The sequence below is a fragment of the Oratosquilla oratoria genome, chromosome 40, assembly GCF_046742065.1.
Source record: "Oratosquilla oratoria isolate Oo_2021 chromosome 40, ASM4674206v1, whole genome shotgun sequence".
In the NCBI taxonomy this organism is placed as follows: domain Eukaryota; kingdom Metazoa; phylum Arthropoda; class Malacostraca; order Stomatopoda; family Squillidae; genus Oratosquilla; species Oratosquilla oratoria.
This window is the reverse complement of record NC_134816.1, coordinates 2,143,682-2,166,181: the sequence shown is the minus strand read 5'-3', so window position 1 is coordinate 2,166,181 and position 22,500 is coordinate 2,143,682. Positions and strand designations below refer to the sequence as shown.

The following is a 22,500-nucleotide window of genomic DNA, read 5'->3' as shown; positions in this document are numbered from 1 at the left end:
ATATGGGCAGATTTTCCCTTATACATACTTCATTGAAAGTGATGGCTAATTGTGCATTTATTATTTTCTTAAATGTATTTTCCATATGCTTTACTATGGACTTATGTTCCTTTGAAAGGAGGTTTATGACTTCACTGTAAGTGGTCACGTTTGCTCTATCGCAATTTCTGGTTCAAGACCCTTCTTCAGTAGCTATTAGGAATATTCTATCTGGTCAGGTTAAAAATTATTCCGATGTTATATTTAATTATGTTACTTTACAGTATATACTTAAATTTCTATACTTGCCCTTTTCACTGGGGGAGATTACCGGTCACCTGGGAGAGGTTACCTGATAACTTACGGAGTGATGAAATGTCACTTGCTGGGTGAAACCTCCGAATTCGTGTTGTGACAAAATGTCCTATGCTTGGGCTTGTGGCGTTTTTGTCTCGGGCTTTGATTCGTAGGGTTATGTCTCATGCTTGGGTTTGTGGCGATTTGTCTCATGCTTGAGTGGGCCCTAAGGTCATTTTCTTGTATATTTAGATTTGGGCTCAACTCTTTTATGTATAATGCTTCTAAAATTGCGAGGCGTCTGTCACCTGTACATATTTCCAAAATCTCAGTGCTTTCTTCTATGATGTATCTTTTTAATGTTTTGTCATGACTTCCCTTAAAAGATTTTTAGCGGCTCCTGATGTCAGGTGGTATGAAAGACGAAGGGATAACCTCATTCTCGCCATGCCAATATAGGTAAACTTGAGGGCTTCACAGTTCCCTCGTGCAAAAGCAAACCTATAGATGACATATGATTTTTGAAGTTGCTTTCTCTCTTGGTGAGGGCTGCCTTCTCTCTCCTCTTGGTCAACGCCCCCCCCCCTTTCCCCATCAATTCATATCTTCTTCGGTTGTCCCATCAAGCTCACTTCCTCCACCTCCGCCTTTCACACCTCTTTTACTAATCATTCATCACTCATTCTTTCCATGTGTCCAAAACATCCCATAATTTTTCATCAGTCCTATCTGTCATCTCTTTTTCCACTCCTCACCTACTCGTTTCTTACTCTGTCTCTCTTAAACTCCAAGTCTCTGCCCCATACAATACCGTCGGCACAATCATCCCTTCATAGATTCTCCCCTTTGCATCCATTCCCAGTTGCCTATTTTTCATAACACTTTTTATTACCCCAAGACATTTGCGTGCTTCTCTCAATCTACAATTTACCTCCACCTCGATTCCTCCCTTTCCTGCCACATGCAATCCCCAAAAATTAAGATATCAAGTTACTCTAACTTCCCCTTCTAATTCAGTATACTGAAGATACCTAACAGTTATGCGCAAGCAGCTCTACAAGTAATTCGAGAAGCAATAATTGTCTTTACATCTAAACACATCGAAGTCTAGCCAGACATTAGACAACTCAGCCATATTCAACGTGCAAGCGTGGGAAAAAATTTAAAGTATTACCTACAAATTCGTAAATGCAGAGATCTGCTGCAAAGTTTAGTAAAATCTGCCTGAGAGAGGTTCTGCTACTCAACAAGTGCAATATGTATATATATAAATATATATATATATATATATATACATATACATATATATATATATATATATATACATACATATATATGTATATGTATATGTATATGTATATTAAACTCTTCTGCTGGGATTCGAACCCTTGCCTGAGCGGCTTGCGTCTTTACAAAACAAGGACCATACCACTACGCCATCCTGACCCTACAAAACGAAACGACTTAGTTCACGGCCCAGTCGTTCCGCCGAGGGCACCCGGGTGGAGCGTGTTATGTACTGCATTTCATCAAATCCTTTATGCCGGCTAGTCTTCCGACAAATGTTTGTGTCAATTGATATTTGGAATCAAACTCTTCTGCTGGGATTCGAACCCTTGCCTAAGCGGCTTGCGTCTTTACAAGACAAGGACCGTACCACTACGCCATCCTGACTCTACAGGATGTGTATATATATATATATATATATATATATATATATATATACACATATATATATATGTATACATATACATGTTTTACATGTGCATATACATATAAATATTATATACATATATATATATATATGTATATATATATATATATATATATATATATATATATATATATATATATACTCACCCTCACGCACACACTGCTCAGGTATTCAACATAGCGATCTAGAATGCCATTTTTGTCTTTGATCAGAGTAGCTCCATCATCTGACATCAAAGGAGATATGGTGCTTTGTGTTGGACCATATGTAGTTTTAATGGCATTGCAAAAATTTTGCTGGTCATTTAATTCAGCATATTGCTGGATTTCAACTGCTTTATTGGACCACCATTGATTTTGTATTCTACGAAGGGCCCTTTGTGCCTCCTGTCTCAGTGCTTGGAACTTTTGTTTGATCAAATTTGAAGTTGGATTGTTTAGGGCAGCCAAATAGGCATTGTTTTTCCTCCTTAGGAGATCTAGGATGTCTGCTCGACTTTAGTCGAACCAATCTTGGCGGCTGCGAGTTGAGAATCCGAGGGTATCTGTTAGGGTGGAGTAGATCAAGTCTGAGAAAGTCTTCCAGTCTGATTCGATTTGTTCAGGAGTTGGGTTAAAAGTAATTGGTTCTGGGAGTTGGTAAAATAATGCTGTGGAGTGCTGTTTGGAGTTCGGTCAGCTTATACTGATTATGAAACAATACTCGGTCAATTTGTTTTTTCTTAGCTTGCTTGCGTATTGGAGGGCGAATTTGGAAAGACACAATAGACCAAATTAATCTGTGATCCGTCCAACACTCAGCGCCTTTGAGGGCTCTGGTAATCAAGAAGTCTCGGAGATCAACTTTGCGAGTTATTATGAAATCAATTTGATGCCAATGCTTGGAGCGTGAATGCATCCAAGACATTTTGTACTTGTTAGGGAGTTGAAACACAGTGTTTGTTATAGTGAGGTCATGAGTAGAGTAAAGATTCAATAGTCGGATACTCGGATACCATTGGAGTTCTCCTTACCAGTTCCGTGGCGTCCTATGACTCCCTGCCAAACATCAAAGTTGGATCCAACTCTGGCGTTGAAATCGCCCAAGATAATTACTTTCTCATTTTTTGGCAAGTTGTGGAGCAGATTATCTAGTTCTTCATAGAACCTATTTTTTATCTCGTCCGGAGATGGAAGTGTGGGAGCATAACAACTAATTAGTGTGACAGATCTTTGTTTCATGAGGGGAAGACGCAAGGTCATAAGGCGCTCATTTACACCCACAGGGGCTTCAGGGAGGCTGTTGAGCAGTGATGTTCTTACTGCGAAGCCCACACCATGAATTCTTTGGGAATCTTTTGGTTTCCCCTTCCAGAAGAATGTGTAGTCAGAGCCCACTTCTTGTAACGAGTTCTCATCAGCCAGTCTGGTTTCACTGAGCGCTGCAATATCGACATTATATCTGCGAAGTTCAGATGCAACAAGTGCAGTGCGCCTCTGATGTCTGTTCTGATCATTGGTGAGTGGTTGGTCCATCAGTGTCCTGACATTCCGGCATGCCAGTTTCATTTGCTTTTGCTTGTAGTTTCAACCGCGCCAGAGATGCCTTGGTGGGGGCGGTTACCCACCAAAGGTTTGGTGGGTGATGAACAATGTTTGGGCCTCCTTTTCTCGGCCTCTCCTCCATGGAGGTGAGCAGTATGGCCCCCTAAAAAGGGCTGCTCAGTCATACAGCCCGCTGCCTCAGGGGGATATCATCTCCACAGTTGCCTAACCCCCTACGACTATCAGGACAGTACCGCCATGCGTGCAAGAGGGGAGCTAAAGACTTCCAGACACATCTATGTCCTGTTCCCGTCACTCCCAACTCTCGTCGCCGCAGGACTTGGTTGAAGTTAGGAAGAAAGTGAAAAATAAAGAAGTGAAAAATATGGAGGTAAAGAGGATAAGGAGACCTGCGCACGGAAGAGATTTAGGTGCAGAAATGGCTGCACCCTCCAGCAGCTGCACACACTTGACCACAGCAACAGCTAGCACCTGATGGCAAGGGGGGCCCAAGAGAATCAGTAGTTGTGTGAGGCTGCAGTGCCATGCCAGAGCTCCGGACACTAGATGGAGACTACCTACGCGTTGGCACAACACGGGCAAGGGGAAGCTTAGTTATAAAGGCGGCCTCGACTCGCCTGGTGACCCTGTTAGAGAGCTTTAAGGAAAGTTTTAGTGGCTTGGTATTGCCACCCAGCCCTTTCCGGTCAACAGAGCTACTGCCAGTTTGTCCGCGACTACTTATTTGTAGTGGTCGAAAGGGTCACTGACTTATTCGCAGCTAGCCATAACATCGTTTGTGTGTGTGTGTGTGTGTGTGTGTGTGTGTGTGTGTGTGTGTGTGTGTGTGTATTCACTTGGTCTTTGGATCACGTGTTGGACTCGTGATCGACAGCTATTTCCCTCCTGGAAGAGAGCTCAGAGCTCGTAGGTCCGATCTATGGGTAATGCTATGACCTTGCACACACACACACACACACCCAACTCCCCGCCCACGAGAGTTGGAGTAACACCCCTCAGCGCTGCGATACTGATATTATTTCAGCCCCGGGCGAGAGTCGAACCCGGACCTCCATAGTGGCAGGCCAGAGCTCTAACCACAGCGCCATGAGAGGTGTGTGTGTGTGTGTGTGTGTGTGTGTGTGTGTGTGTGTGTGTGTGTGTGTGTGTGTGTGTGTGTGTGTGCACTCTAGAAAATGAAATTTAGAAAAAGTTATCATATCTGTGTCTATTGGTATTGTTACTGATATCATGTCAGTGATGCTAGTGAGTGTGATGGTACCTTAATCATTAAAAGCAAAAGCATAATTAATTACTATCATCGTTCTTTCTCTGACATCTTCCGTATCTCGATTAAATTCGTTCCCTTGTGTATCCCTAACGCCTCCAAGAACCATTGTAATGGACAAACATACCAGAAACAATCATGACGAAAAGGAATGCATTTATCTCAAAACTTCTGAGGAGGATCTTGCAGTCCCGAAGAATTGTGGTGTTGGGGATCCTGAAGTCGAGATCAATGAAGAGGATGAGGATGCCACAGAGGACCTTGATGCAGCAGTACAGGTAGAACGCCGGTCTGGGAAATGAAAGCATTGTTACATGCGACTCACAAGAGGTTAATTTCTCTGTTATGTTCTTTAATAACATTACTCTGGTTAATATTTTTCAGCGCAGGGTCCAGATTTAGTACAAACTGGAGTTACACCATTTTATCCGAAGGCACAGTGGGGTTACACCATTCTATCCCAAGGCACAGTGCTACAAAGTTCATCTGAAGGCAAAACATTAAGTGCTCGGATGCGCAAGTTCAGAGGTAACTGCTATCAGCCACTGGGCTCGAGCCCAAGCTTCTTCCGTTAAATGGCAAAAGGTCTTACACCAATAGTCACTTATCAGGTCCGTCAACATTGACCGTTGTGCTTCGACAGTTAGGATGATTCATTGGAACCCATTAGTGACAACACAGACCTTCCTGAATGCTGAGGCGAGATCGAGACCACGGCACCTTATCATACTAACCAGACTTACCTAAAATCTTGAAACCCGTTGACTTTAGAAATGTAGTCGATCAAAGAGCCGGAAATAGGGGTCAACACAATGGACCCAAGGTTAGAATAGAGCTTTTGGAGTCCATAATCTCCTCCAGTCTCTCTGAGTACCGCCATTGCCGCCCCAGTGAAGAGCGTAAAGGACGTTGCTGAGAAAAGAAAAAGGACACGATGGAGTACAGAAAATCTCTGTCTGATCTTGCGCCATATCAATAGTGTAAAATACTTGGTTATGTAAAAATGTAACAAGCTGGAGTTCAGAAAAAGAGTAAATAATGTATGTAAAGGGCCTCCCTGTAACAAAAGAACTAACCAAACTATTCTGAACACCCTCACTACGATGACATACTTCGGTCTGATCATTCTAATCATGGTTTCAACTGCCGCGATTCAAACCGCGGTGGTTCAGTTGGAACGTAAGACAATGGAGGCGTTCACACACAACCGCGCAGTTGACTATGCGGTACCACCGCGGTTTCCTCGCAGTTCAAGCCGCTAGTGTGAACAGGGCCTATGTCACCTCCTCTTCCCCTCACTTTCCTTCCTACATTTCAACTACCCTCCCTCTTCCAATTACGCTCTCTCTCTCTCTCTCCCTACCTCACCTTTTCAACACTGACTGATCGAAAAATCCAGACGACACGACTTACATATAAGAACCCCGTTGAAAAGCCTGATGAAGAGGTAGGAGAAGAAAGTCCTGCTAGGGTTGATGGCAGTCATTGTGTGGGTGTTAAGACAAAGATTGGAAGTATTGGCCACCACACGACAAGACATAAGACAAGAGGGCCTCGGTAAATACTCCGTAGTTCCTGTCTTCGCTGCAGCTTCCGCTTGTTCTTCCTGGAAAGGCCAAGATGAAGGTTAGTTTGAATACTTTGATAACCCACTGCAGGACTGGCTGTCATCCGAAAAAATAAAACTATATGGCTTTAGTAACTCACATTTAGTTTTACTGGGGTTGGTAAGGTTGTATGCTTGGTAAAAATTACATGGGAAGTTTTGGGTGTGTTGAATTTTTTGTATTTACAAAAGTAGTCTTAAACCAGTACAATTTGTTCAGCTATACTAACTAGATGCTTGAATATACCTCCGATGTCCACTATTGCAAATGATTTGGGAAGCAATGAAATTACAACTTCAATAATTAGTTGTTCTCTCTCGTCCTAAGAAGGAAAAGTACCCATTGTTTTATGCAGCCTTCTATGACGACGAAAGCATAGTTAAGAAAATAAATTCATCGGCACTTCACTAGCACGTATTTGAACTAAAGTAGTTTAGATTTACATTGACAAATTGGAAAACATACAGTGGCGAGTCACAAAACTCATACCAAATATAAGAAGCAAATCTTACGAAAACCACGTAGAACATTTTAATCTTTCCTCTGGAAAGCAAACACTCGTATGAAATCAATAATAGCCTTTAAGTTTTAAAGCTAATTAATAACAACAACATTTTAAATTCCTTTACAATAGGTACTAACTGGACAAGAAATAACGGCCTCAAGATGTCAGAATGTAGGTTTACCTACGAAGTGAAAACAATTAGTTTCACCATCCGGATCAGTGAATAGAATAAGCTTCCAGACGAAACGATTGAATATGGTAGAATTGAAAATTTAAAAATTCACGTAAGCTATTTTCTCCTACCTTGTTATACAGTGACAAGTCGCTTGCTGACATTCTTTATCATTGCAACCTTTTATAACACATATATGTGTGTGTGTGTGAGAAGGAATCCTTTGGTCTCCTTAAGGTGAGTAAATAGGAGACTATACAGCCGTGACGGAAAACTGCGAGGGAAATTGCCATCTTTGTTATCAGATACCGAGACTGCATACCTTATTTCGCCCCGCATCTACCCGTAGGCGTCAAGAAAAACAAAGTACGTGAGGCACATTATAGTAGTAATGAGGCTGAATAGAGAGGAACACTCATGACACTTACTGTTACCACGTGCTCGAGAACCGGGCATGCAAAACTTGTCGCCAGTAAAAAATTTCTTTCATATTTTTTGTCATCGCTGCCATCGACACTAGGGATGGCATTAGGGGTGCCAAGATTATGATCTACCATGGCCTCAAGAGTAGAGAAGTCGAAAGGCAAAGGAGACGAGTGGCAGTCACTGGGAGCCTCCGATGTTCCACAGTTTTCGATGGAAGAGCTGCGGGATTTAAACACTTTCATCAGGATAGAAACCACAAGAAAGGTAGGGGTGCTCTATTGTACGTTAAAAACAATGTTCATGCTTGTGTTTTAGAGAAAGTAAAACAGGATGCATATGATAGTTTGTGGGTTGAGTTAACCCAAACAAATGGACAAAAAATGAATATAGGTGTAATATATAGGCCAAAGACATTATCATTAGCAGACGACAAACTGTTATTTCAAGAACTGTCTAGTTTCTGCAACCGGAATTTATTGATAATGGGTGATTTCAATTTTACTGACACTGATTGGATGACCCTTGAACATGGCCACATAGGTAGTCGCTTGATTGATTTTCTTGGTGACAATTACTTAATTCAGCATGTAAAAGAGCCCACAAGATATGGAAACTTACTCGATCTTTTGATCACTAGCCGCGAAAGCATGGTAACTGATGTAGAAGTCGGTGAATCTGTTGCAAATACCGATCACAACTTAGTTAGATTCAAACTCCTAAACAATTTTAGAATAGATACTTGTGTTTCTAAAATACCCGATTTCAGTAAAGCTCAGTTCATAGGACTACGTCAGGAGCTTCAGGTTACAGATTGGGAGGCAAAATTAAACGAAAGACCTGTAGATCAGATGTGGAAAATATTTCAAAATACGCTCACTAAGATGATTCAAACTTACATTCCTTTTAAGGACAGACGTCCCCCAAATCAGGCTCGCCCAAAGTGGCTCGACAAAGAAACTGAAAAAAGTATTGCTAAAAAGAGACAGGCTTATAAGAAATATAAGTGCTCGGGTGCATCTAATGACTATGAAAGTTAGGTATCAATACAGAGAGATTTAAAAAAGACAATAAGAAAAAGAAAACGACAATACGAAATGAACATCGCTGATAAATCCAAAGAGAATCCCAAAGAATTCTAGTTACATTAGAGATAAAAAGGTTGTTAGGAATCACATTGGTCCACTATTATCTGCTGACGGTCAACTTGAATATTCAAATGAAGGAATGTGTAATATCTTAAACAATTATTTTAGCTCGGTATTCGTAAACGAAACACCTCAAAGTGAATTCCAAACTGAAACCTGTGAAAAGTCTGGGGTAAACTTACTCACTTCGATAAATATAACAAAAGAGAAAATTAAAAGGTGTATAGACAAACTCAAAGTTAATATAACACCAGGGCCTGACGGTTGGCATCCAAGAATCTTAAAGGAAATGAAAAATGAGATTGTTGTTCCATTAGAAATTATTTTCAAGAAATCCATCATATCCGGAGATGTCCCAAGAGAATGGAAGCTAGCTAACGTTACTCTCATATTCAAAAAAGGTGACAAAAAGAAACCAAATAACTATAGGCCTATAAGTTTGACTTCAATCGTAGGAAAAATAATGGAAACTATCATCAGAGATGCTATCGAACATCATTTAGAAAGTAACCGTTTGATAAATGATAGCCAGCATGGTTTCAGACGGAAACGTTCTTGCGTGACTAACTTACTCGAATTCTACAACACAGTTATCTCGAATTATGACAAAAGAAACAATATAGATTTAATATATCTAGACTTTGCAAAAGCTTTTGATACCGTCCCACACGAAAAACTACTTACTAAATTAGCTTTGCATGGAATAAGTGGTAGCCTATTAGGTTGGACTAGTAATTGGTTGAATGGTCGAAAACAGAGAGTTGTTTTAAATGGAAAAAATTCTGGATGGAAAAGTGTTGCAAGTGGAGTTCCTCAGGGTTCCGTTCTTGGGCCACTTCTATTCATAGTATATATAAATGATATAGACCATGGACTAAAATCTACTGTTTCCAAATTTGCTGATACAAAACTGTGCGAAGTGGCAAATGATCACTCAAACCAATTACATATTCAAGAAGATTTAGATAAATTACAGCAATGGTCTGAAAAGTGGCTAATGAAATTTAACACAAGTAAATGCAAGGTAATGCACATAGGTAAAAATAACAGTAAGTACGATTACAAGTTATTTAGTAATTCGTTAACAAAAGTGGATAGTGAAAAAGATCTCGGCGTAATTATCAGTAACGACCTCAAATCATCCAAGCAGTGTATTTCAGCCTCTGAGAAAGCAAATAAGATTCTGAGACTGATTGCGCGATCTTTTGATTTCAAAAGTCCATCACTCATTAACAAGCTATATAAATCGTTAGTTCGTCCACATTTGGAATATGCTGTTTACGTATGGTCACCGAATCTCATTAAAGACATTGACAGACTGTAAAAAGTACAACGGCGAGCCACAAAACTGATTCCAAATATAAAAAATAAATCATACGAAAATCGACTAAAACACATGAATCTGTTTTCCCTAAAAAAACGTAGACTCAGAGGTGACTTGATACAGGTCTTTAAGATTTTAAAGGGAATTGACAACATCAAAAGTGACCAAATTTTCACATTGAATGAGAATCAGACAAGAAACAATGGTCTCAAACTGGCCGGAAATAGATTCAATTTGGAAGTAGGTAGAAACAACTTTGCCAACCGTGTAGTTAATGAATGGAATAAACTTCCTGCACAGGTAGTGCAATGTAGTTCAGTTCGAAGCTTTAAGAATCATTTAGATAAATACCTAAGTAAGATGCTGTAATAATTATAATTTATCTTATATTATTTGTTTTTGTTTTGTTATCATTTGTCTGTCTGATTTTCATTTATTATTAGTTATATGTCAATTTATTATTATTTACTATTTACCTGTTTGTTTATTATTTAACTATACCTATGCATTTATTTATGTATTTTATTTGTTATTTACATTATTATATTTTCTATTTATCATTTTATTATTAATATGATTTTTTCCGCATCCGACCTAGATATGGATCAAAAGGTCTCCTGTCGGCATGCTCCGCCTTTGTAATCCTTTGTAACATAAAGATAAGGATGCAGGAGAGATATCTCTTAATCTTGCTCCTCACGCAAGTTAGTGCGTGCGTACGTGCATGTGTTTTTATGAGTGTGTGTGGGGGAAGAGTGTGTGCGTGTGAGTGTCATTGTGCGTTAGCTCATGTGGTTGTGGGTTAGAAATAAATATAGTGGTTAACTTGTGTCAGTTTATTCCTCTAATGTTCAGGACAGATGTCCTTCTTCAAAGAGATTACAGAAAAAAAAAATCATCGTGCAAATATACATGTGTAATGTTTATCTGAGAGGTCTTTTTAGCGCACTCCTATTCTTCCTCCATATGTCTTTCTATGTCACAACTCCTAGCCTAACGCATAAATCCCTCCTTATCAATCGTAGCTTTGTGCCGCCTCCAGTACTTTTATAATTTTCTTCCTCATGACCTTATTATGTGTGCCCTCCCAGTGTGGATGGTGTTGATCTATTTGTTTTGTTATAGACTTGCTTCTGCTATGGTTCCTTACGTCAACTTTATGTTCTGGCATCCATGACCTGTCTTCCCTGTGTACATCTTATGGAGAACAGACAATAAAAAAAAAATAAAAAAAAAATAAATGGTACACCGGAAGCAAAGACGGTTTTATTCATTATTTGTCGGCACATAGTGAGAGAACTAAATCAGAGGTAGTGATATGTTATTTAAAGGTCCTGAAACTTAAAAAGGGGCTATTCAGATAATGAATAGAAAATAAGAAAAAGACGAAGGGACGAACGGATATCTGTTTCCGAAACTAAGGCATCTCTAATCATGAATAAACATATACAAAAATATAGAAGAAATCAGTGAAATCTTTCAAATATTCAAACCCAAGCGTCATGTCGCGTCGCCTCGATTCGGAGTCTTCCAGAATGCAAGTTCACCGCGCTACCGATTGTACCATCACTAAGTATATTCAAGTAGAAGGAATGACAATGGTCTTGAAATCAGGAATAAAGATGGGGAAGAGATATAGTGAAGTAAAGCTCATTATATATGACACATCATATAGTGAATGTAATAAGATATACCTAGGAGAAACAGGTCGTGGGAGAGCAAAGGATGAATGACTCTTTAATAAAACATAAATACCAACACCAACACTTTCCACAACGGAGGACACACACATAATAAAGAAAGGTATGAAATAAAATGAGAAAGGTTCTCGAGGTAGCACATGTATTGGTTGTACAAAATATTACTTTGAGATGAAATTACTTACTAAGATTTTGCGACAAATAATGAATATAGGCATTTTATTCTCCGCTATTTTGATGATATTAGTTATGTGCAACAAAGCATTGAGTACCACCCTTGAAAAATAGGCAATAAAAGTAGTTAATGATGAAAAGAAAAACATTCCTTTTTTCAAGAAAACTGCCACAGAAACATATAAATTCAAGCGCAAAGAATATAAGTTCCAAATCTTAGGATCACTTGTTTCAAGTCTAGTGTCTCTTATAGGTACGTGTACAAACATATATAGAGCGAAGAACATCATGATCCAAAAAATTCTCAAAGAAAACTACCACAGAACACACAAAGCTCCTCATCTGCAGTAGATCCAATTCCCATATAAAAAATCACTACTTTTCAGACCATTTCTAAACGCGCCTTTGATAAATCCTATTGCTTACACACTGTGTGAAAATCATAACACAAATTCTCCGATAAAAATGCCACGTACGGAAACATGTTAATTCCTAAATTACAATGAACTCAAGCTTCAAACCTCGAGATTGTTCGTTCCCAATTCTGGTTAAAAGCGTTTTTAATAGCTTCGGTTATACATACATACATGCAGTGGAGGACATCATAAACCAGAATATCTCCAAGAAAGCTGTTACTAAGCATAACCTTTGCTTCTGCAATATGGAAGACATCATAGTTATTTTTTCCAAGAAAACTTGCACAGAAGCTTACTTAAGCTCCTCTACTGTATTTGATTCAATTTCCAAAATTTGAGATCACTCGTTTCTAGTCCTTTTCCAAAGGTGTCTATACGACTACTTTATGTGCAGTTAAGGATATCGTAACACAAAATTTCTTTAATGATTATATCATGGAAACACATAAGCTGATCAACTTTAATGGAATCAAATTTCAAATCCCAAGTTCATTCGTTTCTATTCCTTGGCTGCGTGTATGAAATATACAACTACATACATATGGACAGTGGGAGACATTATAACCTCATTCATACCAGTCTAATAACTTGTACATTCCTTTACTGGAACACTAGAAACGAGCTCAAGTAAGTGTCTCCTGATACCACGATATCATTAACTAGCATATTTGGCTTCAACTGAACGAATGAATAGAGAGCACATACCCACACTGACGGCAGTACTGAATTGACAGCTGGACCTTAGTTGTATCGTTGCGCAGGTCGCACTCGTACGGCTTCTCGAGGACGAAGTCAGGCGGTAAGTCAAGCGAAGAGCAAGTCATGTTCAAGGGGAGCAGATCAGGCAGGTCGTGTTTGACCCGAGCAACTGGAACTGCAAGGAAGAGGATCGCCGCGAAGCCTCCGCTGACCAGCAGAAAGCTAAGGAATAACTGTATAGGAGAATAATAAATACGTAGAGCGTCTCACCTTTAACCCAGGATATTAAACCTAAAACTTTGCTTGTAAGAATGAATCCCTGGGTCTTTTTGGCAGACAGCTGTTTTCGATAAACAATGACATTTTATATTGAAACTAAATAGATAAAAATCCTAGTGTATTTGTCAATTTATAGCTATCTTTGATGTTGGAGTTTTCTTTCACCCTTCTATCACTCTTATCCTTAACACAATACTATCTATTTGTATATATATATATATATATATATATATATATATATATATATATATATATATATATATATATATATATGGAGTTCTGTAATATTGGTTTATTTCGTGTCCTAGGGTTTTCCTCTTGTTTCCTGGTGCATACGAAAATTTCTACATTCATTGGTTTTGTGCCCTATCTTTTTATGATACGTACAGAAAGGTGGGCTTCTACACTGATACTCATCATGACCTTCATATTTGTAATTTCTACAAATAGTTCCATAATAACAGTCTTATGCTTTGTGTCCCCAAGTATTACAATTTTAACATACAGTTCTAGTATCGCTGGATGGACCTCTAACTTTCTGTCTATGTCCTAATTCTCTTTTCTTATACTCACTTCCAGAGTTTCTAGTTTCTTTCTGTTGTCCCACTGTCATCACATATGGATTTATGATTCTGGTCTCACTGTACCCCTAAATTAATATTTGACTTCAGATCTTTATACAGCTTTTCTTCTGTTAAATCATCAGAATTTTTGGTTAACAATCCAAATGAGATTAATTTTATTACCTGAGAAACTCTCATTTTGTCACTAGATCTTTCTATCCAATCTGAATCTTTCAAGATAGAATTCATGTCTTTTGACCATCTATCTAATCTAGCTAAGTATTCTGTGTCTAATTCACTTGTTCTAACTCCTTTGATCATTCTAACCAAAGACCTGATAGGATGCTGATCACACTTTGACATAAAATGTTTAATGAAGGTTTTTTTATAGGCTTCATATTGGTTGATATCTTCCATTTGCTGGAAATTTAGAATAAACCTAGCTCTACCTTTCTCAGGATCTACATTTCCTTTAAATTTTCTATTTTCCTTTTTTCATCTGTTATATTTTTGCTTACAATTAATATATCTATCAAGTTGATTTGACTGCCTCTACTTCAGTCTTCCTTACGTACTTCAGCCTCGTCGTTCATCAACCTTGTCGTTCGTCAGCCTCGTCGTTCGTCAGCCTCGTCGTTCATCAACCTCGTCGTTCGTCAGTCTCGTCGTTCCTCATCAATCTTCGTTGGAGATCGTCTTGTTCCACTCGTAGTATGAAGACTCCTCGTTCTATTAACACAGGCTTGGTTGTGGTTGTACTCTGCGTGGTTACTGTGCTTGCACTGTCTATTGGTGTACTCTTCGAAGGCGTTCATCTAATCACTTCGGAGGAGGTTCATCCCTAGCTGCCGCCACTGTTAGCTCCGTTGCCACTAACACTTTCAGTCACTTACGTTATTCATCTGTAGGCCCCATGCCCCTTCCTTAACTCAGGCTTTAGTCAAGTTCCACTAAATCAGTTCGAAAGTTAAGTAAAAGAACTAATCTTTCTCCTTTCTTCCGAATAAAATTACACTTGGTTATTCAAGGTACACTAAGGGACTCCCACCTGGGATCACTGTACACCCACCAAGCCAAGTCTGCTTAGACGTCACTATTTAATTCATCCATTAACTTTGAACGTTACAAATAAGTGCCACCCTTTAAGGGCGTAACTTTACCTCCATGCACCAACAATTTCTCTCCTCCTCCACCCTTTTCTCCAATCAGAAAGGCTGTTATACTGTCTCAAGCAATACTGTTTACGTAAGCACTTCTGTTACAAGCGGAACGTGGCTTGATGTTTACATTTCGTCACATCAGCACCTCTATCGATACCCTAGCCTATATTTACAAACACCAGGCGGTAAGCGAGAACATACAACTCTGCAACTTCCTCTCGGCCATTGTTTCAAAACATCCAGGTAATAAAATGAATACCTTTCTACCTACCCCCCTATCTACATAAATGTCTACCTCAATGTACCGGCCTCTTACACTATTAACAATATAAGCAGAATGAAATGTTCTAGATATTCATTACGTAATGATGAGGGAGACTTCAAGAGACCATAAGGTCTATATTAGGCAGTTCCATGTCCATTACTACCTATCATCTCCATCCGTTAATTTGTCTGACTTTTTTTAAACAACCGATATTTTCATTGATCACGAAATAAACCTAGGAGATAAAATCCCCCAGCTAGTGCATTGTAGCACATTATTCACCTTAAAAACAAAAATTGCGGGACGTGGTCCACAAACAAGCAAAAATACATTGATCAAGCACAGAAGTGATACCATCACGAGGAGGGGTGATGTAAAAAGTCAAAGTGCTGCACCATCTATAGGAGGGACAACACATCACTGCCGGTCGGGTGCTTTCTGTCCAACCTCTCCCTAGTGCCCTCGTAAATGGGATTTAAGTTGACGCATCTATTAACGCTAGCCTGGTCACTTGCCCAAGCTTCTAAGAATAGCCTCACACCTTTATCGGGCCCTTTATACTTGATACCTGCATTCTACCAATTTCATCTCGTGTTGTTGGTCTTCGCTGTGTCTCAGTATCGCCGAGCTCTTATTCCATCTATTCACTGCCCTCCGATGTCCTCGTAGTCGTGTCGCTAAATTCATACTTGTCTCTTCTACGTAATGGGCCTCACAATTCTTGCACTTTACATCGTACACCACCCCCATCTGATTGGCTACACTTTCTTAATATTTCACCTTCGTCAAACCCACATGCAGTGTGTTCATCGTTTTGTGCGCTAATTCTGCCCCGTGTTTTCTTAGCAATCTCGCTGTTACTTCTGATGCCCCTTTCACTAACGGTATCGTAATTTTTGACGTGTTGAGATTTCTCTCGCTCACTCTATTATTCTCCTCTGTCGTCGTCCACCTCTTCGCCACTGATCTGGGGTACCCATTGTCTCTGAAGACATTTTTAAGGTGGCTCTTCTCCTTCCTGATGTTCTCCGCTATCTATATTTAGTTTTACGAATTGTGCATATATGTGTACATGTATGTGTATATGTGTACCAATGAGTACTTTATTGATATGAGTTTTTTTGTGAACAAGTGCTCTACCTGGTGATGAATGTATTGTTGGGAGAGTAACGGTCGCTCGGAAGACCTTTCCTAGGGTGGCTCACATGCCCCTTTATATTCATTCATTTCGCTACCTCTGTATATCCCGGAAGACGATGCCTGGATAGGGTTTCAAACATAGGAATACAATTATTTCGCCTAGTCCAGCATTTACTTTATTCGTCTACACAATATATATATACAGTATGCGCGGAAAGTTATGACGCCGCCCTTAATGAAACCTGTAAACTGAAGGTGAAGGTTAGTTTGCATGTGAAAATATATTAAATAATGCAAATTATGGTACTTATATAGAAATTGGTTAAAATGAATATTCCTTCCTCTGTATCACTTTCTGGAGACGTCCTGGAACTGATAGTGCAAGGTTCTGGAGGGTTGTTTCAGGAGTGGAGGCCCAGAGCTGGCGAATAGCGGATTCCAACCGTAGCACTGATGAGGTGTCCACGTCACGTAATTTTCTTTTCATTAAACCCCAAAGGTTTTCTATCGGGTTAATATCGGGACTGTTACCTGGCCAGTCTTTAACATAACTCACTTCACAGTCACTTAGCCAGTCTGTCACAAGTTTGGCCATGTGAGCAGGTGCTCCATCCTGCATAAAAACCTCGGCCTTGGTCTCCTCAAAACAGTCAGGAAGACAGTCAGCCAATAACTCCAGATAGTTATACTGATTTACTTTTTCATTAGCAGGGAGTACAACCAGCTTGCCAATACCATAATACGTAAATCCTGCCCAAACCATAAGCGAGGCAGGGTGCTTGACGACCTTGTTCGTGAAGCGAGGTTTCAAGGGGTCATCAACAGGATTGCGGTAGACCTGGTAACTTTTATAATTCAGGTCATCGTGTAGTAGCTGTTGGATCGACCTGATAGAGACATCACCAAGGAGATTCGGGTTCTTCTCTTTCAGAAGTCTTGCAATTAAGCAAGGATCCTTCCTTACTTGCCTATCAATGAGTTTTCTGGTCCTAAATCTAGTCTTGCGAGGTCTACCAGGCTTCGGCAAAAGTGCAGGAACACAGGACTCCCCAGAGTCATATATATAAAAGTTACCGTGCCCGCACTACTCCTTGGGTTACTCGTCGGAAAGTTGTTAAACGTAAAAAATTACCAAGAAATATTCAACATGGACAGATGAACAGTGGAAAACAGTCTTCTGGAGTGACGAATCGACTTTCACAGTGACTGGCACCCCAGCAGCCAAGGTCTACCGCAAGCCTAGTGATGACTCCTTGAAACCTCGCTTTTGATGGCTTAGAAGTAAAATGCATTGTGGTTGTTAAAATATATCTCTAATCACTGGAACCCACTCATTGTTGTACACATATATATATGTATATATATATATATATATATATATATATATATATGTATATATATATGTATATATATATGTATATATATACATATATATATATATATATATATATATATATATATATATATATATATATATATATATATATATAAGACTACTATTATACAGGACGTGCGCTCCCAGATCCCTGGGTACGCTAGTGAAATAGTGAAATAAGAAACTATTTTTAAGGTACTGTTATGCTTTGAAATGCCAATTTTAGCCGGACTTAACAGGTATTATTGTATGAGGTTAGTGGACACTAGGTTGGCGATTTTTTTTTTAATATATAAAAGATCATTTCTTTGATTTAAATCAGATTTATTTGATTTAAATAGATTTTTTCATAGATTTTGAATATTGTGGGATTGGTCTCTTCAAGATCTCCAGACTACGCTCGACTACCAAGACGTCCATCATAAGTGCCAGGGAGCTACAATACGCGGCCGACAATGCCACCCTAAATCGGTCCCCGGAATATCTACAGTAGACAACAGACCTCTACGTAGACGCCTACCAGCGCTTCGGGATGCAGGTCAATACAGAGAATACAAAGCTCCTGGCTCAACTACCTCCCAACCAGGCCACACAGGTAGCCAACGTACAGATCGGCGACCACCCAGTTGAGAGCGTGGACAACTTTACCTACCTAGGGAGCATCCTCTCAAGAACGGTCACGTGTGAAAAGGACATTGAAAACCGGATCAAGGCAGCCCACTCTGCCTATGGATGTCTCGCCCATCGCGTCTTTACCAACCACGGGCTCACCATGTACACTAAAATCATGGTGTTCCGGGTCGTTGTTCTCTCCATCCTGCTGTACGCGTGCGAAACCTGGACCCTCTACAAACGCGACATTAAATGCCTCGAGAGTTTCCAGCAGTACAAGCTCCGGCATATCCTCCACATCAAATGGAAGGATTGTATCACCAACAACGAGGTCCTCTCTCGTGCGGCCCTCCCCAGTGTTGAGGCCACTATCCTCCAGCACCGCCTTCGCTGGGTGGGACACGTCGCTCGGATGGAACCCTCTTGACTTCCTAAAATCATTCTCTTCGGAGAACTGGCCCACGGCAAAATACCACGTGGAACCCCTAAGCGCCGTTACAAGGACCAAATCAAGCTCTCTTTGACACAAGCTGGCATCCCCCCAACTGACTGGGAAGACATGGCTCAGGACCGGCTGGTGGGGAGACAAGCGGTCAAGAGTGGCGTGGAGGGCTTCGAAACTCAACGGAGAGAACGGGAAAAACAACGACGCGAGGAGAGGAAAGCGAAGGCAACGCAGCCCCAGCCTCCACCGACCCTCCCCTGCGATTCATGCCCGCGGCTTTTCCGGCACCGACTAGGGTTGCTCAGCCATATTAGACATCGAGACGGAGGAACATCCTGAAGAGAAGGAAACAGGGGTCCTCCCTTCCTTGGACAACGAGGGGATGCCGACGATATATATATACATACATGCATATATATATATATATGTATATATATATATATATATATATATATATATATACATATGTATGTTTTTATCAACCACAATATACTTTAATTCTAAGCCATCGGGTTGATAAAAATGTACCGTATGTCTGTTCACTGGTACCCCTTCAGTGTTGTAAATATATACATATATTTATATATGTATGTACACACACACACACACACACACACACACACACACACACACACACACACACACACACACACACACACACACACACACACACACACACACAAACACACACACATATATATATATTGGAAGTAGGCCGTTAATAATGCATGCGTTGTTAAAGTCAACAGCTGAGATAGCATTATTCTGTTTATAGAATATCTTTTCTATGTTACGCACTAATGTGCGGTCGTCTGGATGCAGATTTCCGAGTAGGATACTGAAGTCCATGGTGTTTTCCTCTAGACGTCTTTCGGCTCTAATTAGCCATCTTCAGGAGGTGTTGTCTGGTTGAATTGTTGACAGAGAATGACGCGGTTTGATCGTGTGGCGGTATATATCGGCGGAGAGCGGAGTGCCCAAACGTCCGCCCGCCAATCAGCGCGCGGGGTGCATCCTCTGTCTTCTCGTTGGTAACGACGTTTCAGGTTGCTGTTGTATATTAATAGCGGGTTTTTGATTGTAAATTAGCACCGCTTCTGTCATCTTTAGTCTTCTGGTGTCATTATTTCTTTCAATGATGGCGGTGGTGCCTTCCATATGGTGTCTCTTAAGTGTTAGTCCATGCTCGTACAAGTAGTGTCTTCTTATGGCGCCGTCCTGCAGATGTGCTGAAATTCTCTTAGACAGTGTTGTAGTGGTGACGCCAATGTACCGGTACATTGGCGTCACCACTACAACACTGTCTAAGAGAATTTCAGCACATCTGCAGGACGGCGCCATAAGAAGACACTACTTGTACGAGCATGGACTAACACTTAAGAGACACCATATGGAAGGCACCACCGCCATCATTGAAAGAAATAATGACACCAGAAGACTAAAGATGACAGAAGCGGTGCTAATTTACAATCAAAAACCCGCTATTAATATACAACAGCAACCTGAAACGTCGTTACCAACGAGAAGACAGAGGCTGCACCCCGCGCGCTGATTAGCGGGCGGACGTTTGGGCACTCCGCTCTCCGCCGATATATACCGCCACACGATCAAACCGCGTCATTCTCTGTCAACAATTCAACCAGACAACACCTCCTGAAGATGGCTAATTAGAGCCGAAAGACGTCTAGAGGAAAACACCATGGACTTCAGTATCCTACTCGGAAATCTGCATCCAGACGACCGCACATTAGTGCGTAACATAGAATATATATATATATATATATATATATATATATATATATATGTATATATATACATATATATAAATAGAAATATATATATGTATATATATATATATATATATATATATATATATATATATATATATATCAAGGACTACTATTATGCAGGACGTACATACCCAGCTTCCTGGTTCCGCTAGCGGAGGCCAGTCAAGTGTGCTACAAGCAGTGGAGGTGTAAGGTTGTGTCGTTCCGTCTTTCGCGCGTGGCTGCATTTAGAAGTGGATTATGTTTGTTTACATAGGTTATTGCTGATGTTGTTTGTTTGTTTGGTTCTTCATAGGTTCTTTCTTGCTCATTTTGTGTATTCAAAATACCGAATAAGTGTGGTGATGTAAACTGCAACGTTAATTATAACAAAGATAACAGGTGCCGAGTGTTTCGACTGCCAAAAGACCGTTATGAAAGACAGAAGTGGCTTGATGTCCTACCACCACATAAGAACTTTTTTGTTGATTCTTACAGATTTTTCATTTATGAGAAACACTGGGGTACTAATCCTCCTTCTATCAAATTGCCTGGTGGTTCTACGTGACCTGCGATCCCTCCCAGTGTCTTCAATGTGCCTGCTTCATGTCTGCCATCTTCAAAACCTGTACTTCGCCCAGTGAAGGCCGAAGATAAGCAACTGAGGCATTTTACTTCATTTGATGCTTTTAGGCATGAATGTGACCTACAGAAGCAGTACAAGAACTTGTTATTTCAAGATCGTAAGAAAAGTTAGTGTGTCTGTTCATGACAGAAAATATCAGTGAGTGCAGCCTGTCTATGATTGTCGAAAACACGCCCACGCTGTGTAGCCCACTCATCTGCCGTGCATTCAAGAAGGGCATTAGTGTACCACTGGGTAAGACACTTCATCCCAACAATAGTTTGAGGTCGTATGGTCAGTTCACTGAAGCTGTGCGCTTAGCAATTAACTATGACATCCCGTTTGACAAAATGATTGAGATTATTGTCACTCTTCTTCAAACCCACACGTCAGCCTGTGTGAGCACCGAGAATAAGAAGAAGCTGGTTTTTTTTTACACGTCAGTTGGAACTTTTATCACAGAAACAGTTTTCCATGAATGATTATAATCATTCATGGAAAACTGTTTCTTATACTTGGGGTATGATTAAAGAGCAAAACAATAATTATTGTTTTGCTTTTTAATCATACCCCAAGTGTAATTATGAACAGCTCAGAGACTTTTTGGTGCTGTCAAGCAAACACAAGCTGCAGTACATCACTTCATCTATTGACAAGGATCAGGTGATGAGGGAAACATTTGCCAAAGTGAAGACACTTCAGCAGAAGAATGTATTTCTCTTGATAGATGAAGTACATATTCGGCCAACTGTTGCATTTTCTGGTGGGGCTCTGAGTGGCATGGCAGTGAACAAGCCAGACTGCAAGGTCACTTCTATGCTATGTATTATGATGAAGTCGCTGCACAGAGGACCTAGTATTATGATTTCTGTGACACCCGTCCACAAGCTCGCAGCAGCATACCAGCTTGAGCGTGTGAAGGAGGCGGCAGCTGCTGTTGAGAGGGCAGGTTGGCGTGTCATCGGGTCTGTCACAGACAACCACAAGATAAACCAGCAGTACTGTAAGCTGCTTGATTTTCCGGGTGATTGCCGTGCCACAGCCACGCATCCTCTTGACAAAGAGTGTGTCTGGTTCCTCCTTTTTGACACAGTGCATCCGTAACAACTGGATCAGTGAGAAGTGCCAGAAGATCAGTCTTGACAATAAAGCAGCAGCATCATTTGCTGACGTCAAGGAACTATACGAGTCAGAGAAAGGCAGTATTCTGAAGACTACTCCCCTCAGTAAATTTGCTGTCAACCCCTCACGACTTCAACTACAAAATGTGCAGCATGTCTTGAAGGTCTTCAATGAAA

The 22,500-nt window shown here is 40.3% G+C and overlaps 1 protein-coding gene across 7 annotated transcripts in view; it reads right to left on the bottom strand.

Annotated features, from left to right (window-relative positions):
• Positions 1-22,500, bottom strand: part of LOC143020621 (uncharacterized) — a 114,673-nt gene that overhangs the window by 51,900 nt on the left and 40,273 nt on the right. For all 7 annotated transcript variants that reach the window (XM_076177087.1, XM_076177088.1, XM_076177085.1 and 4 more), the window contains 5 exons: positions 12,976-13,202; positions 7,514-7,730; positions 6,215-6,407; positions 5,545-5,713; positions 4,929-5,092 (listed from right to left, as the gene is read on the bottom strand). In XM_076177087.1, coding sequence (XP_076033202.1) covers positions 4,929-5,092; positions 5,545-5,713; positions 6,215-6,407; positions 7,514-7,730; positions 12,976-13,202 — 970 coding nt within the window. The remainder of the gene's footprint in view (positions 1-4,928; positions 5,093-5,544; positions 5,714-6,214; positions 6,408-7,513; positions 7,731-12,975; positions 13,203-22,500) is intronic.